The 17,579-nt window shown below is 45.7% G+C and overlaps 1 protein-coding gene across 4 annotated transcripts in view; it reads right to left on the bottom strand.

Annotated features, from left to right (window-relative positions):
• Positions 1–335: 335 nt before the first annotated feature.
• Positions 336–17,579, bottom strand: part of Ziz (dedicator of cytokinesis protein Ziz) — a 171,035-nt gene continuing 153,791 nt past the window's right edge. For all 4 annotated transcript variants that reach the window (XM_084595167.1, XM_084595170.1, XM_084595171.1 and 1 more), the window contains 7 exons: positions 17,091–17,455; positions 13,869–14,015; positions 8,370–8,583; positions 7,596–7,786; positions 6,699–6,799; positions 4,144–4,282; positions 336–3,429 (listed from right to left, as the gene is read on the bottom strand). In XM_084595167.1, the coding sequence (XP_084451293.1) occupies positions 3,334–3,429; positions 4,144–4,282; positions 6,699–6,799; positions 7,596–7,786; positions 8,370–8,583; positions 13,869–14,015; positions 17,091–17,455 (1,253 nt within the window). In that variant the 3' untranslated portion in view covers positions 336–3,333. The remainder of the gene's footprint in view (positions 3,430–4,143; positions 4,283–6,698; positions 6,800–7,595; positions 7,787–8,369; positions 8,584–13,868; positions 14,016–17,090; positions 17,456–17,579) is intronic.

The following is a 17,579-nucleotide window of genomic DNA, read 5'->3' as shown; positions in this document are numbered from 1 at the left end:
GAGCAAGATAGCGAGGACGATAAACGTCTGGTGGCAATCATCTCAGTGACATCATCACCCGAGAGTCAACGCAGTGCCAACAGCTCAGGACAAGAAAGATGGAGGGAAAAGTCACCGCACTCGCTTTTTTCTTTCCATCTCTTTATCCATCACAGCGACTGTTGTCAATTTTATATCCCCACTTCTTACCTTCACTCTTTCATCGCCGCCAATTCTGACTTTATCTTTATTTCCTAGATACTTCCATCGATGGCACTGAAAGAATTTTATGCTACAGCCCAACGTGGGCTCTGTATAAAGGCTCAAACCATAAAAACATAAAAGCAGGCACTGGATTCAAACTTCAATTTGTTTTAATGCACTGTACAATGACTCGGCTAAAAGAAATGAAAGCGAGGCGGCATACAAGAACACATACCATTAAGTTACCACGCAAGCGAAGCACTTTGTGTGGCATATCAACAGTCAGCATCACAATTTGCTCTTTTCCACTACTTCTCATTTATGGCAGGCATTGCGTAGTAATGAAGGCCGCACATTATCTTCATGAGCATTTTAAAGCAAGGTAGACAAAAAACAAAAAAGCACTACCTATACAGAAATGTACACATAATTACATTTATGTCAGACCTGGTAAGCACCACTTCGACTAAAGCAAAAGTCTATTTTTTACACCATGAGAATATAGCATATCAAGGGTAGCGCTCATTATGACACATAATTGAAATTCTTAAAAAAAATAAAAACAAAATGATTCACCATCTCTTCTGCACATATGTCCACAAACGCTACCCTTCCTTAAAAAAAGGGCACAGCAAGGCGCCGGATGAGTTGGCTCGTTATTACCAGAGAGAGGCAATACAACGCTACAGCTGATTCTGCATTTCTTTTTTTTTCTTTTTACATACTCTTGTGGCCATAAAGAAGAGGAAAGTTGAAAAGAAGACACCAGTGAAAACTACAATTTCGCAGAAGGCTTAAGCTCTGGCGCTTGCAAGGCTACAAAGGCAAGAGCTCACAAATTTAATTCTCTGTGCATTTTGTTTTGTCATTTTGCATTGCAACATCAAGCGCAGGCACACGAAATCAACTCTAAGATGTGCAATTAGCTATGCGTGTACACCAACTGATCACTGGCTGTATAAACTACGAGACATGTCCTGAAAACATATAACAAAAGCTAGTGCGACAGGCACTAAACAAGATCTCTGAATAAATAATGCAGGGTTAAAAGCAGTAAAAACCAGCGTATACATTGAGCACTGTGTGAAGCTGCAAGCCAGACAACTCAGCTTTCTCCTGTCTGCTCATTCACAACATTATACGTGAACATCTGTCCTTAGAGAAACATACACGCATTAGAAAAAAAGCTATACACATATATACTAATCTTCACACATATATATTTTTCTTGCTATTAACTGACTAGCGAAAAAAAATGAAGTGAATGTTGATACTGAAGCTGCAGTTCAAGAAAGTTAAAACCTTAAATTTATGTCCTTATTCGTATGTTTGACTCGCTAAGCGACACCTTTTATCGTCTCACCCACCAAACGACATTTGTAGCAAAATGCAGCATGCATGCATGCAAACAATGCATCACAATGACAAGTACTGGCATTATGACTTGTGATGCATACTCGAAAACCATGTGGCTAAAGTGCTCGATAAAATCTGTGTTGAATACTAGTGTCAAGTGAGATTAGATATGTTCAAGAAGGGTTTTCAATCCAAGATAACAACAATTTTAGGTTTCGAGCGGTGCAATTGCCAGTGAATGTTTAAACTAAATGCGCACAGCAAGACAAGAGCTAGCAATATTATTTTCCATGGTACATCATAGTACCAAGTCTGTTAAAATTCACCACTCACATAAACGTGCCAACCATGGTAATATTTGGCACATATCTCTACACTTCCCTCTCCACGCTCAGGTTGGCAAACTGGGCACTGTCAAAATAATCTCCTGGCCTTTCAATGTAAAATCTCGTTACAAGAGACATGGCTACAAGAGACACTTGGTTATAAAAGAGGCCTGAAAATGGTTTGCTTGGTTTTCCACATTAACAACATTGCATACAAGAGACACTCTGTTACTAAGGGCAACTTTTGCAGGTCCCTAAAGCAAATTCTTCACTATGTATAAGAGACAAAATTAACCCAGGTACACTTGTGCAACGCAGCTGATTCGTACCAAATCGTATGTGCGTCAGCTTAGATTCCCTTAAATAAATTCTCTATCAGTGTTCTGTTTTGTTGCAATATGTTAAGAACTGAGAAGGAGTGACTCTTCTTGACAGGGAAGTCAAAATGTCCTTGTTGTTTCAGTCACACAAGAATGTGACGGGAGTGGCTGAAACAATAAGGACGTTTTGACTTCCCAGTCAAGAGGAGGCACTCCTTCTTGGTTCCTGACATAAGTGCAACAAAACAGGACACTGATATGGAACCGAATTTAGTTAAGGGAATCTAAACTGCCGCACATACGAGTTGTTAAGAACTTCTGGTTACAAAGGACCTTGGTTACAAGAGATGTCTTTTTGGGATCCCTTGAGCGTCTCTTGTAACGAAGCTTTACTGTATTCTATATTTCTCCCTGTCTCTAGACTTGTCCTGAATGGTCAACCTCTATGATACAAATATTTTTTCTACACACTATAATGATTGATTATAACAGGTACACACATCACCAAGAATGCAGTCCCTTTTCGCAAGTCTTTGTGCACAAGTGACAAAAAAAAAAAAGGAAAGAATTTCAATGCTGCCTAGATGTATGCCACTATTTACAAATTGTTAGTGTTTTCATTTCTGTACAAGTGATGAGAATGGACATCTTAGTGAACAACTTTCATTCCTTGCAAAGAAAACAGAAAATCGCACCTTAATAAGGCAGCCAGCTCTGTTGTCCTCCCACCGCAATCTCTAAAAAAGGCACTTGTGGAACTATTCAACGAAAAAAAAATCCGGTCTCACAGCAACATGCGGCTGCACATCATCACAACGTCGACTAAATTTGCACAGGCGCAAAGTCTAAATGTACAAAATAAAACTCTGCCTTCTATATTTACAGTTTCTACAACTTAAGATGAAATAAAAAACATTACAGTTTCTACAACTTGAGATGAAATAAAAAACAGCAACAGTAGCAGCACTGAGTCTGCACTTTCATGCTGCCAGGCCGGAATCCTTGAGTGATGAAGGAAGAATGCGGTGAACTTGTTTGAGGTGAACAGAAATGGGCTGTTAAAATACTCTGGCAGGTTTTCCTTAAACTGTGGGGTTTTGGAAAAAAAAAAAAAAGAAAGGAAGGAAGGAGATAAACCCTCGCACTGTCTACACATTACTGGAGCCCGGTGATCCACTGATGAAGTTGAACACTTCAAGGGACATTCTCTTCATTGCGAGTGATGACCGGTGATCCGAGACGAGCTGCCGAGAGAGTCAGAAAAGAAGTGGTGCACGTTATTGGCCAAGACTCCTGAACACTGGGGAGGCAATGTGAATGCTACGAAGATTTTTGTAACTGTAATGTGCAGACAGAGAAAGACATTTCCGAGCAACAAGGACACCATAAGGCTGCCACAATGAACACAGCAAGGAGGATAGGGTGAATCAAGTTCCATCACGGCACCACGAAAACGCACTTCAGCAGCAAAGCATGAGCGCAGAACACTTTTACATGAGAAACGCCAAGAATATAATGCTGTTAAGAAGCCACTGACACATTATGTGTTTGTATGCATTGCACACAAGATGTGCTTCCTGGCCTACATGATAATCAAACGCTTGCCTTCAGCACACATACTAAAAGGAAATGAATAAGCGCTATGTAGATGAAACCTACAGCATGAGCTAAAACAAAGTAAACTGCCTGGTTATGGCTCACACACCTATTTTTTAAGAGACACTGCAGTTAAGTGCAGTTCATCAGAAGCAGTGATCAAAAATTTCTCCGCTTAGCCAAAGAGTTAAAAAGAAACAGAATATCAAAAGACATATCAAAGGTATTCAAGGAAAAGCCAAAAGCATTAGAAAGGTGTACAACAAGCCATGAAGGAGGCACTCAGTGAGACAAAGAGAAAGCAAGGCTACATTCATAGCCCTTGTATGCAGCTGGCCTGAGGCATTGGTGCACTCACTCACCTTCTCCTTCATGATTTCCGACAGCTGACTGGCCATGTCGATGAGGTTCTTCTTGAGAGCATTGTGGTATTCACACTGCTCGGGTGGGATCAATTTGCCATTCAGATCCAACGCCTGCTGGCAAATATTCAGGAATTGCCTGGGGAAGAGGTAAAACAGCACCATTCAGTGAGAGACATAAGATGTGTAAACTTTTACGCAATCAGCAAAGAAAAAAAAGAAGAAAAAAGGAAAATGGAGACCAAATTTTTTGACCACTCCTTATGAGAGAAACTTTCAATTCTATAATCACTTTTAGTGCACCTTATTACAAAAGGAAATGAAGACATGCAATTACTCTTTCTTGCTCTCGATGGAGGTGCAGCCAACACTGGTTCAACATAATGAGATGAAACCGGCCAAGCATGAACTTTTGCGGCGCTGGTTGTGCGACCGTTGTTATATATTTTTTGTAAACTCTTGTTCGATTCATTAAAGTATGTCAACATGGGTTCAGCATCTCCGCTGCTGTCTTCGCCTCCCTACTCTCATTCTCGCTTCGCTGCTGCTACGCGCCGCTTTTTACGTTCTGCCGGCAGATGCGTTTGATGGAGGTGAAAGGTAGACGTCCGTGTGCTGTGCGATGGCAGTGCAGGTTAAAGATCCCCAGGTGGTCAAAATTACTCCGTGCTCCCTAGGCGGTCAAAATTATTCTATAGCCCTCCCCTACGGCCCCTCTTCCTCTCTTTCCCCGGGTCAAGTGTCCATAGAACAAGTGTGACAATACTGCGCCTTTCCTTTCCTGTGAACCAATTATTATTATTAATGGGCTACATTTTTTGGCACATATAGAAGGGGCGAAAAGCCACAGACACAAATGCAACCCCCGTACTCTACAATTCAAGTGTAGCTACTTCTCCCCTTTCAGAAAAATATTCAGGAGAATAGGCTTAGTTTTAAATGCCCACTAGAGAAATGTTTCGCTGGGTGAAAGGACTGCTAGCTAGGAAAACAACTGATTTGGTTAGGTTTGTGGGGTTTAACCAGGCCGCGGAAAGTCAGGGGCACTTCCGTCCCGTCTAATTCTCCCAAGCGGGGGCGAAAGGAGGAAAGAAAAAGCTGGGAGGAGGACTTCTCCCTCGCGCCTAAATTTTCCCCTCGCACTGACGGCGCCACCGACTGCGCTGCGTGGCTTGCTTCGTCCTCGCGTGAACCGCTGCAACCGTTACGACTCCGCTTGTTTTGAATTAGAACAGTCTTCTGCGTCGGTCGTCTGCGTAGCCTAGCGCTGTGAATTCTCTGCGTGTTGGCTTATCGGCCAAAGTCGCGATTTTTTGTCGCGGTTCTTTTACTCTGTGCATCTCATTCCTGCTGGCTCTTCGCCCCTTCGTGAGACGAGAAACTTGTCTGCGTGCACCTCCAGTTCCGTGGACCCATCTCGTCTGCTGATTGTGCTGGCCATTACAGTCGGCGATATCCGCTGTGTTTCGTGTTGTTGAACTTGTTACCTTCATGTACTGTGGAGAGATGTGCGTTTCGAAGAAGACGGTTCTTCCAGGAAGGGTAGTGTAAATTTTTAATCATGCATTTTGGTTATGTATAGCACAGTGACATGTGATTACTTGCATCAAATACCAACCACTAGGTAACTAGAACGCAGGTATTTGCTCATGTATGGAATGCGTAGAATGAATATGTGCATCATTTATTTAATTTCATATCAACTGTACACATGCTGACAGAAGCAGTGCCGGCAAACTGGGTTCTTTTGTAGTGATAAAGCAAGCATGCAAGATTACAATGTTAGCGCAGAACACATAACACTACTGTAAACTGTTAGCTATGTAAAGTGCGTGTGTGTGAGGGATACCTTGTCGCAACTTTTCATTTTCTGTTTCACGTGCAGTTAATAAAAAAGAGAAACAATATCTGCTGTTCTATGTGCTATTTCTTGCTGCGGTCGGGTACGCTTGCTCGCGAGCGCCTGCGCCCTCGAGAGCGCTATGCTTGTGGTTTTTCTTTCCATCACACTGTTCCTGCCGCGAGCCGGTCGCGCCGCGGCAGAATGATGATGCGGTAGAAAATCCACGGGCACAGCGTTTTCCCGGGCGCGAGCGCACGGGAGCGCGCGACCCGCGCTGCTTGAAACAACCTACCGACACCCCCTTCAGCGCACCGTTTTTTGGGCCAGTCCGCTATACGGCCTCCCCCGTCAAGTCCATTTTTTACGCGCCCCCTCCCGCTATATTCCTATAATGGGGAGTTTGGCGCTAGCGTCCGTAATTCGTGGCCGCTGGGAGGTATAGGGAGTTTCACACCCCTGGTTTAACGTCCCAAAGCGACTTCAGCTATGAGAGACACCGTAGTGGAGGACTCCGGAAATTTAGACCACTTGGAGTTCTTTAACGTGCACTGACATCGCGCAGCACATGGGTGCCTTGCTTTTAGCCTCCATTGAAAAGTGGCGGCCGGTATTTGATCCTGCATCCTTGGGAACAGTAGTACAGTGCTATAACCACTGCGCCACCCCGGCAGAGGGAAAAACAATTGAAACACATCCCCTTCGTGGTGCTTACCTAAAGGTCTCCCTCAGTTCATTGACTTCTTCCTCTGGGTATGAGTGTGACTTGCTCTCATCCAGGAAGGCGTTGGCATAAGCAAGGGGGCCAGCATTCACCTATGAAATACAGACAGGTAAAAAATAGCACAAAGAAGAACTTCTGATCAGAACTCTGCACAAGGCTGAGACGACAAGCTCAGGATCTCTTTAAAGGCAAGTAAAGGAAAAAAAAAGAAAAATACAGTACCTCTGTGACACCAAGAAATAAGCGTAGCTAAACTAGGCAAACAACAGCTAGTAAACCGGTGTTCTCAGACTGGGTTCTGCAAAGAGTTCATGCACTCAGCCTCTTCATGCACAATCAATGAAGGCGAAGCTATGGTGCACATTAATGTTTGACAGGCATTTCCTTGGCTAATGGCATGATGAAATGCGAATGAATACTAGGTGCAGTGCCAGCACAATCTATGCGTAAGCAGGTGCACATACAGTTACCATAGCATTGACCTAATGTATGAAAGGAACACTGTGTGATCTGCGAGCTTTCTTGCACCAGGTAGTATTAAGCGGATTTGTGTTACTCTGACAATCCATTTCCCCAAAGCAAACCCACAAGCAGTGGAAAAAACTTCTATTTATTAAAAATATTTTCTAACACCTAAGAATTGCCCGTGCTTTCAGTGGTCCCAAAAAGGCTAAAGTCGCACTTCGGCTTGCATGCTATCACTGTTCTGCATGTGCTAAACATAGCCTGTAAAAATGCCAGCCCAAAGTAAAGCACTATCGTGAAGCGCAGCATGCAGGGTTACAATGTAACAGCGGAGTTTGTTTTGGTTTCCATGGTCCTCTTGAACACTCCTTAACAAAATGAACTGAATGACATCACTTTGGCAATGCACAGTTACTGACTCACCTGAACCCCTATGCTACCCTGGAGCTTCAGCTGAAGCTTCTTGAGGTCCGGGGGCTTGCGGTGGACCACTTCATCCAGCTCTGCAACACGCGTCTGCATCTCGTCGATGGCCACCTCAATGGGATTGAGGTCCTTAGTTCGGCGGCTAGCCACAGGAATGCGCTTCTTCACATACGGGAAGCAGTACGTGGCTGCAATGAAAACATTAAAGACCGTCACGCCAGCACAAGTGCCGCATGCCACTAAGAGGCAGAAATGCCGATCACAGTGTCCCAGATTGGTGTCAGATATGCATTTGATGGTTATACACACAGCCAACAAGACACAGAAGATTTTCTTTTTTTTTCCCATGCCAAATGGCTTACCTAAATTGTCGCCTACAACAGCCTCCAACATTAGTAACAGAACATCGAGGACAGCCTTCCTTTCGGGCTCTCTAAATCACCAATAAGAAACAGCTCTCAGCAGAAGTTTCTTACTCAGGACAGTTTTACGCATGACAATTAATGTAGGTGCAGGAGAAGAGATTGATTCATCGTAATTGCAATTAGTGCAAATGTAGCAAACACTGCTGCAGCCTGTCCTACGTGACGTGTCCAGTGCGTCACCGTCCAATGTTTCTGCAATGGCTCATATGCATTAACTGAACTGCGAAGTAACAGGAACACAAGCATAAGGTACAGCATATAAGGGGATTTACGAAACTCAGCTATTCCTGCACGCTGCAGCAGGGCAGCTTCTGGAAGAGCGCAAGAAGGTAGGGCCACTACTCACTGGTGAGGATGGTGCGTCGCTTGCACTGCTCATCGGGGGCGCCCCGTGCTTTGGTACCGTCCAGGGTGAAGGGTGTCTCGTACATGAACTCTGAGATGTTGTTATGCCGCTCGAATTCTGTCTGACGCTGCAAGAGCTCCATTTCGCTGAAGTAGGGCACCACGTGTGTCACTTGGATGTAGGCGTACTTGGGGTCCAGGTCGCTCGGGTTCACCTGCGTTTGTCATAGGCAGACTGATTGTGACACTGAGCACTGCGTGCATTGCATCAGGAGCACACGGACAGACAGCCTAAATGCAACATCCTTTCACGGACTCCAGTTTCCACCAAGTATTTATAGAGGCACGCCCAAAGGATTTAAGGGGGAAGCAGACTTCTTATGGCTGAAAAACTAAAAATAAACAAACAACAACAAAAAACCCGGCTTTTTGAAAATGTGATATTGGAAATGTGCAAATATTTTTCTATTATTTTATGAATTTTCTTGCTCAAGAAGCCAGTATTTAATTTAAAAACCGACTGCGCGAATCGGATTCATGCAGAATTTGACGCCAAAACAGTACTTTTCCAGCTATGCGCAGCGATTGTTTCGTGGCTCCGATAGGACCCATCGCAATCTTGTTCGAAACAGCAATCTTTGGTCTTGAATTTCCCAGTGCCTCTAACCATGTTTGGCGATTGGTCGCAGAAAGAAAAAAGACGCAAAATAAAAAAACAAACAAAATTAACAATTCATTGGTTGTTGCGCACACGTGACCTCAGGGAGTCAGCCAATTTGCACACCTGGACGGAGTCGTCTGCGACGCACACAGGACGTCATTTTGGAGAGTTATCGCCGATGGCGAAGGAGTACATTGCAATGTCTGGATCTGTCGGAAAGTTCCATAAGCGGCACATATACGGTACAAAGAGGAAGAAGTCACTAGCGGATAACTTCAAACGCATCTGTGTTGGAATGCACCGATGACAACGGAAATGGCACTTCGAATGACCAAGCCAGCGACGCCAAAGGCCCAGCGGTTCCGCCAGCTTTTGAAGATCGCACCGACAGCAGTGGCGTTCGACACGTCACTGTGATGCTGCAGCCATCTAATATTCAGCAAAACTAGGCCAGAGCTGAAAAGAGGCTTCAGGAGCTCGCGACGGACTGTGCATTTGACGAGACATGCTTCGCTATCATCATCTTGAATTTGGTAAAAGATCTGCTGAAGCTTGCAAAATGCAAAACCTGCGGCGGTGACATTAGTTTGACTAAGGGTGAGTGAGAATTTGGCCTTGCCTTGAAGCTTGTTTTAACATGTGCTGTTTGCAGTGAAATATCAGCAGGGTAGAGCTCGCGCATCAGCAGCAGTGAAAAAAAAAGGAAACCTCTTTATCGTAAATGTTCTGGCTGTGTGTGCTATGTTTACGGTTAACCGGCAGGCTGCACTCAATGCCATTTTTGCGGCAATCAACGAAGATGAAATATCGCATTGTGGGCTGCACAAAAGCACGTGGCATGGCTATGTAAAAAAAAAAGCCTGCGGTGACCCGTGCCACCGAGGAACTAACAGCGGAATGCGTACAGTCTGTCAAGCACCTGTACAATAAATTGCACCTTGGCAATGTCGGAAACATAGCAGTATCCTTTGACGGGTCGTGGATGATGCACGGGCATACTTCTCATATTGACGCAGGCACGATGATCAAACTTTTTTCTGGGCTCATGCTCGATTTTCTGCGCTGGGTGTGCGATCAAGGGCCGAAGGAAAGTGACCCCACCTACAAAGTACGCTTGGAGGCCCAACATTTATACTAGAATAATACTGAGAAAAAGGCAGGAGAGATGGATGTGTAGGCAGGGCTCATACTACAGTCGAACGCGGTTATATCGAGCCCGGATATATCGAATATTGGTTATATCGAACTCGCGGAATATCCCCTTGAAAATTCTATGTAAAAGTATAGGAAAGCCGCGTCATATATCGAACTCAATTTCGCCGGTTGTTCGATATATCGAACTCCGCACCACGCACTGGAAAGTGAGCCTTCCCCAAAGACGATCGCTTCACCCTTGGCCGTTTGCCGCGTGACGTTTTCAAGCTACGCGCGTAAGGAATGAGAGGGGACAGTTCAGTAACGGCCGGTCTGGGCAGCGCCGCGCCCATTCCGCAAAGGTGCCCGCATCTGCAGTTATCAATTCCCATGCACCAGCACATGATGTTTGAAAGCCATGTGCATGGGTGTGCCCATTCTTTTGCTGAGCTATCTCTCTCCTTCAGTACGCTACGCATGTGCCAAGACAGTTCAGCCCGTTTTAAGACAGACGTGGGACGCTTTCTCCAGCGTGTGTTGCGAACCCTCTGCACGCGGTGGCTGACGTGGCTAAGGCGCCTGCGGACGTTAAGAAGCGGCAGATCTCTCTCTCTCTCTTTCTTTTTTTGCAAGAGTCAATTATTCTTATCGTTTTGCTGTACGCGCGGCGTAGCGTAAGATATGGCGGCTGCGGATCTTAAGCGGCGGCAGGCTGTGCAGGCTGTTTCTTCTTTTTTTCTTTTTGGCGGAAGTCGTTTATCCTTGCATGTATGGATCAACGAAACCAGGCGTCCCCAAGCGCGGCGGCGTGATAAATCGAACCAGACTTGTGCAATCAAGCCATCATGGACACGCTGCCAAGAAATGAGCTGCAAGTGAGACAACTGAAACGGAGTGACGCGCGCCATCGATATGCAAAGCGAAAACGCTCGCGATTTCTGCTGCGGCGACACAAACCTTGTTTTCAGCTGCCCAGGTGGCTCGAGCGGCGAGAGGTACGCAGTTCCAACAAGTTTGAAATTTTTCGCTCTGTCGCTGCCGCTCGTCGCTGAGATCGCTCAGTCGCTTGCACGTGAGCGAGCTGGCCTTAATGCTTTTTTTTTTTTTTTAATTCTCGGGTGCAAAAGTGGAGGGTGGATTCATTATGCGAGTGTGTTGATTACACGACAAATACGGTATCGTTTTTTCACATCGTAAGTGCCGTCACAAGCCGATTTCTGTATATCGAATTATCGATATATCGAACTATTGCCTGATCCCCTTCGAGTTCGATATATCCGGGTTCGACTGTATTTGAAAGGTCGCTGAAGAAATATGGCCTGCGCTACAATGCAGTTCTCTGTGACGGTGACAGCTGTACCTTTCTCGCCCTGCAGGCTATATAAAAATTGAGGAGGATTGTGTTCATCACATCTAAAAGCGAATGGGATCAGCTTTTCCGCACCTTGCTTTCCAAATGCCAAAGAACTGGCAAAGAAAGTCTTGGTGGCAAGGGGAAGTTGACTCCGGGCCTTGTCTCCAAACCGACATCGTACTATGGCTGGGCACTAAAATCCCATAAAGGAAGTGTGGAGACAACTCAGAAGGCAGTAATGGCCATTCACCACCATATCACCTCTAGGCCTCGAATCAGCTTCTGTCCAACAGGGGCAGATTCGTGGTGCCACCAGAATGCAGCCACAGCTAGAAGTGACCCTGTGCCACAGCATCACTACAACCTGCTTCCTCTTTAAAGGGCTCTCAGGCAGGAAGCTTATCGAGCGTTGCCAAAGGGGCAAAACACGGAACACTAATGAGAGTTTGCATGCTCTTGTATGGTTCCTGGCTCCAAAACATCACCATGCTTCACTTTTCACAGTTAGACTGCTGTGGCTGAGGCAGTGATACGTTTTAATGCAGGCAATTTGAGGACATCTGGAAATATTTTGAAGCAACTCTCCTTGAATCCTGGCTCAAAGAGTGCCAAACGATTAGCAGGAAAGGACAAGCTGCGGGAGACTCAGTCTGCTTGCAAGCACTCAGCAGCCGAATATGTGCAAAGAGCACTGAAGAAGCGCCGCTGCGGTGCTCAACAACAACATTATTACATTCCTGGTGCTTTTCAATCATGTCTTAATTTGAATATGTACAGAGCACTTCATTTTTCTTTTCAATAAAGTGTGTGTGGTGCGTTTTTTGCTATTTTCTCAAAATGCAATTTTCTTGTGTCAGCTGACCTTGCAATTGCAATGTCTCAGCACCTAGAGCAGATACATCAAACATTTTTTTTGCATAGAAAGCTGCATGAGTGTTTTATGAAATGTTGGAAGCAGATTTTTAAATTTTCACCCTGAAATTTAATTATGTCAAACCGTTTTTGCATAAATAAAATAATCTGTCAAATAAAAAACTTATTCGAACAATGCATTCATCATCTTTTGGGCTATCTAACCATGTGCTAAAATTAAATTTCTATTCATCCAATTTCTCACAAGGCTGAATACAATGGTAATTAATACTTATCTCAGAAACTAATTGATCTATGCAAAAACTGGATGCATATAAGAAACCAGTGCAAAAAGCTGCATAAGTATGTTTAATTTTGTAAAAATATGTAAAACAAATTTTAAAAAAGTCGACCTCAGAACCAGACTCCCACCCCTTACATATTTTTCTGCAGTAGAATGGGTGCTTTTTCTTGGACTTAAATCAGACGTAGATATGGTTTAGAAATAATGATTTTCTTCACGAGGCTGCCTTCACGAGGTAACGCAAAGGCATCCCTTGAGTTGTGCAATGCCAGCACATGCTAAAGATCCCTAGGTGGTCCCAAACATTTCTTAGCTTTCCACCTTTTGTTCTTTTACAACCACTTCCTTCCTTCCCTTACGTTCAGGTGCCCCACAGCAGTGGCACAGTAGTTAAGATGCTCAACAACTGTGCGGGAGTACCAGGGTTCCAGCCCTATCGAAAGGAAGAGTGTTGTTGTGGCTGTAGGAAGAAGGAAAAGAAAATACACGGGGCTGCTACTGGCTCTGTAGCTGAGCCACCTCCGCTGCCTCCTGTGGACAGAAGAGAGAAAGTAGAGAAGAAAGAAAAAGAAGAGGAAGAGAAAGACAGGCACAATACACCTAAGTGGTGGTGGGTGGCCTACAACAGGTAAAAGCTTCGGTGGCAGGCTAGCCCCCCCAAGAGGCATTGAGTTCCAGCCCCACAGGGCCAGAAACAGCCCCCCTTCACCTCCTCCCCAGTGTCAGTACACATTACTGACACTACAGGTGGTCAAAATTACTCTGTAGCCTTCCCCTACGTCTCCTATTTCTCTCCTTCCACATTCACTCCCACCTTCTTCACTTCCCTTACGGCGCAGTTGAGGTGTCTGCAGACAAAGTGTGACAGATACTGTGCCTTTTCTTTCCTGTAAATCAATTTACCAATTTTTTATTAGTTTCCACCAAGGCATTCAGTTAGAGCAGCAGGTAGGGAGGGAAGGTGGTGTCACAATGGCTGCGAAATATTCCTTGCTTTTCACCTCCATTGAAAAGCAGCCACTGCGGCCAGGATTTTGATTCAGCATCCTTGCACACTCTAGTTGAACGCTCTAACTGGTGCACCACTGCAGTGGGGCAATATATAATGTATTTTCCAAGCAATACAACTGCTCCCTCTTAACTAAGCAACTTTCAGAATATGTGAGAGGGTAATTAATAATGAGCACTGCCAAACCTGATTGGAGTCCATGATCATCCTCACTGATTCCTTGCCAAACTTCTCACAAAACATGCGGTGCAGACGTTCAGAAATTTCAGGGAGTGATGTGACTTTGGGCTCCTTGTATATGTACTCTTTTTCAGAGTCATCCCCAAAGTAGGCCTGTACAAAGCAAAGAGAATATCAGGTTATAAGCATGCCTTAATATTAGGTCAAAAATATTCAAGGCACTTCAAGGTCAAAAATGAAAACATCCTTCTTTCAGTCCATTTTACACTCCTACATGTACTACACTCCATCTGACAGCAGTGACGCAAATAGAAAAGGCTGTGGACTATTTACCCACTGAAGGACATTTTCTCTCATGAAATTCAAGCTAAAACAGTCTTTTAGTACCCATATCCCCATTTGCTGGCAGAACAGAAATGTGTGTTGGGTGGGTTGTTCTTCATGGAAACCGGACATCGAGAGTGCCACGAAACAAAAGACGAGCTGGACTTTACAGGATCCACAAACGACAGCCAGCTTGTGATGAGCATTATTCAAGTCCACTTGGGGGAAGCTATCCATATGAAAAAATATTCACATATTATTAGCACAGCTGACAACCAGACACAGACCACAAAAGTATTACAAATATTCATTACTTATGATGAAAGGTATATGCTTGGACTGTTTTGCATATGGTAAAGGCCAACTGCACTGACACCTGTTGCCACTTGTTTTGTGAATTAGAGCCCTGTTAAAACCCGCACATGATACGAGGTTTATTTTTTCCCAACTTCTACATGTGAGATTTCCGCCTCATATTATTTAAAGATCTGAACTACCGTAAAAACCGGAATATAGGTCGAATTTTTTTTTCAAAACATTGTGGCGAAAAGTCAACCCTAGTCTTATATACCGGTCATTGGTGGAAAAACTATGGAGGTCTTGCAACAATGGGCGGCTGAAGTCAACAGCCTCCATGACATCTCCATCACCATCGCCATCAGCAGCAGCGCGGCGTGGCATCGCCATTTTGCGTTTCCGTTGTCTGGAGCTAGCCACCATAGTCTAGAGTTATTCTGCTAAAAGCCAGCTTTTGACTTTTTTGCTTCAAAATGAGCGGAAGCCGACGACAATTCACCGTCACCTTCAAGAAGAAGGCGATCAAGTACGCGGAGCTTCACGGTAACCTGGTGGCACACCGTGAATTTGGAGTATCCGAAAAGAGCGTTCAGTACTGGCGGAGTCAGAAGCTGTGTATTGCTACTTGCAGCAACCAGAAGAAAACATCATTTCGTGGGCGGACTGCACCATATCCAGAACTAGAAGCCAAGGTTGTGGATTTCGTCCCGGAGCTGCGTGCAAGGTTGCTGCCTGTGACTGCCGAATGCATTCGTGTGAAAGCGGTAGAGATTGCGCGTGCCTCGAGACTCACAAGGACGCAGTTCAAGGGCTCGCCATCCTGGGTGCGGCGCTTCATGAAGAGGAAGGGCTTTGCACTACGGTGCCGTACTCCTGTGTGCCAGAAACTGCCCGAAGAGTTTGATCACAAACTCATCGAGTTTCAGTGCTATGTGATTGCGCTCCGGCACCAAGGCGAGTACATGATGGAGCAGATCGGAAACGCCGACGAAACACCCGTGTGGTTCGATATGCCCTCAAGCCGAACTGTTTCCAAGAAAGGGGCGAAGCAGATCAAGCTTCTAACTGCGGAAAACGAGCAATCGCAATTCACTGTGATGCTCGCGTGCACAGCCGGTGGGAAGAAGCTGCCCCCTTTCATCATTTTTAAGAGAAAAAATTGCCAAAAAAGGAATTTCCACGCAATGTCATCGTCTGGACCAATGAAAAGGGCTTTATGAACGAAGCGTTAATGCTGGAGTGGATCCGGCTCGTCTGGAAGCGGCGACCTGGTGCTCTCTTTGAGCGAGCGAACATGCTCGTTCTCGACTCGTTTCGAGGCCACCTCACAGCCGACGTAAAACGGGCCCTGTGCGATAGCAAGACTGATCTCGTGGTCATACCTGGTGGGCTGACGTTTGTGCTGCAGCCACTAGATGTTGTGCTAAACAAGCCTTTTAAAGGTAGAGTGCGTGAGCTCTATATGAATGGATGGTGGGCGACAACCCGACCACCCCCACCGGCTGCCTGCGACGTCCACCACTTGCGACTGTCTGTGGTTGGGTGTTGTCGGCATGAAAATCTCTGCCCGAAGAGATGGTGCTAAGGGCAGTTAGAAAATGCAGCATCAGCAACGCGCTGAACGGCACAGAGGATGATGCTCTGTGGGATGTGGGCAGTGACAAGCACTCGTCATCCGACTTGAGTTTAGACGACTCTGATGACTCTGAGTAGACCAATGCTTGCGCACTTCGTGTCTTTTCTGTGTACCGTACACCTGACCAATTTTTCAACAGTATCGCACGACCATCGACCCGCGTGCTTGTCAGTGCCTTATTAACGGTGCTGAGTGGTGAAACAAATGAGGTACGCACATGTGTACACTTGCGCTTACTCTCGCTTCTTTCGCTAAGGTGCTGACAAACGCGCGGGTCAATGTTCACGTGATAATGTTGAAAAATTGGCCGGGTGTACATACGAGCAGCATTTAAGTGAAAATAAATACTGTCACTACTGTGCAACCGGTTGAGTCGCATTTGTTTCAAGGTAAGGGTGTCTTTCGGTACTTTTGCCATCGAAAAAGATTTTTTTCATTTTTAGAATTGGTCAGTTAGGGGGTCAACCTATATTCCGGTCCGACCTATAGTCAGGTCTTTACGGTATGTTCAGCTTAAATTCGCAGTTCTGGTCTCATCATTATTACATGCTGTCGGCATCAGGCTGCCAGCAAGAAAAGGCGCCGCCTAGCAGTGACGGTGTTTGACAGTCTTGATGGTATAGGTTTCGACATATTTCAGCATGCTAACTTCGTGACCCTGGTGCTCGTGACACACACACGACTGAAAGCAGGATGTGCACGCCTCACACTATGTCGGGACTGCAAATGCAGAATTCCACATTTTGCACGGGTCTCTCGCAGGCCTCTCCAGCCATGCTGGCCATCCCCTACAGTCGGATTGCGGATGCTAGACCAGCATTTCGAAGAAGATCATTGGTCGCGCTTTAAATGAATGCTGCATATCAAACACATTTAGAGGTGTTGAAAATTTCCTGTAGTTTCTTAAACTTGGTCCCTAGCAGGCACAATATGCTCTGCCTCACTGTTTCACAGGGCTAGCCGATACACACCTGTCCAAAGACGACGACCCGGTAGTAGGTGCCCAGCAGACGCTTGCCCGTGCAGTTGACCTCGAGGATCTTGTTGTAGCCCTGGTGCAGTGTCTTGTAGCAACGCGACAGGGCGGCGTAGTTGCGCCGTCGCTCGTAGATGGGCACCAGCAACCGGTACAGATCAGCCATGGCCTCGTAGCGCTCGGCCAGCTGCAGTGTCTCCACGCACTGCTCCAGACGCTCAACCAGAGACTCTTCCGTCTGCTGGAAGTCCTGCTGTTGCTGCCCAGCCGTGGCGGCGGCGTCTTCCCGGATGTGCGACTCGTCACGCACCACGTTTGGAGACGTGTTCTTGAATGCCAGGCAGCCCTCGGGGAACACCTCTGCATCCAAAAAAAGAAAAAAGTTTACGTTCAGCACTGCCAACACGAGCTGTCTGTTCGTCGCACGAGAGCGAAAGCAGACACAAGAAAAAAGGACTGCATTCTATCCAGATTCCTTACACTC

The sequence above is a fragment of the Amblyomma maculatum genome, chromosome 2 (genome assembly GCF_055883805.1).
Source record: "Amblyomma maculatum isolate TAMU_Amacu chromosome 2, ASM5588380v1, whole genome shotgun sequence".
NCBI lineage: Eukaryota > Metazoa > Arthropoda > Arachnida > Ixodida > Ixodidae > Amblyomma > Amblyomma maculatum.
The sequence above is the reverse complement of the archived record's forward strand: the minus strand, read 5'-3'. Positions and strand labels throughout refer to the sequence as shown.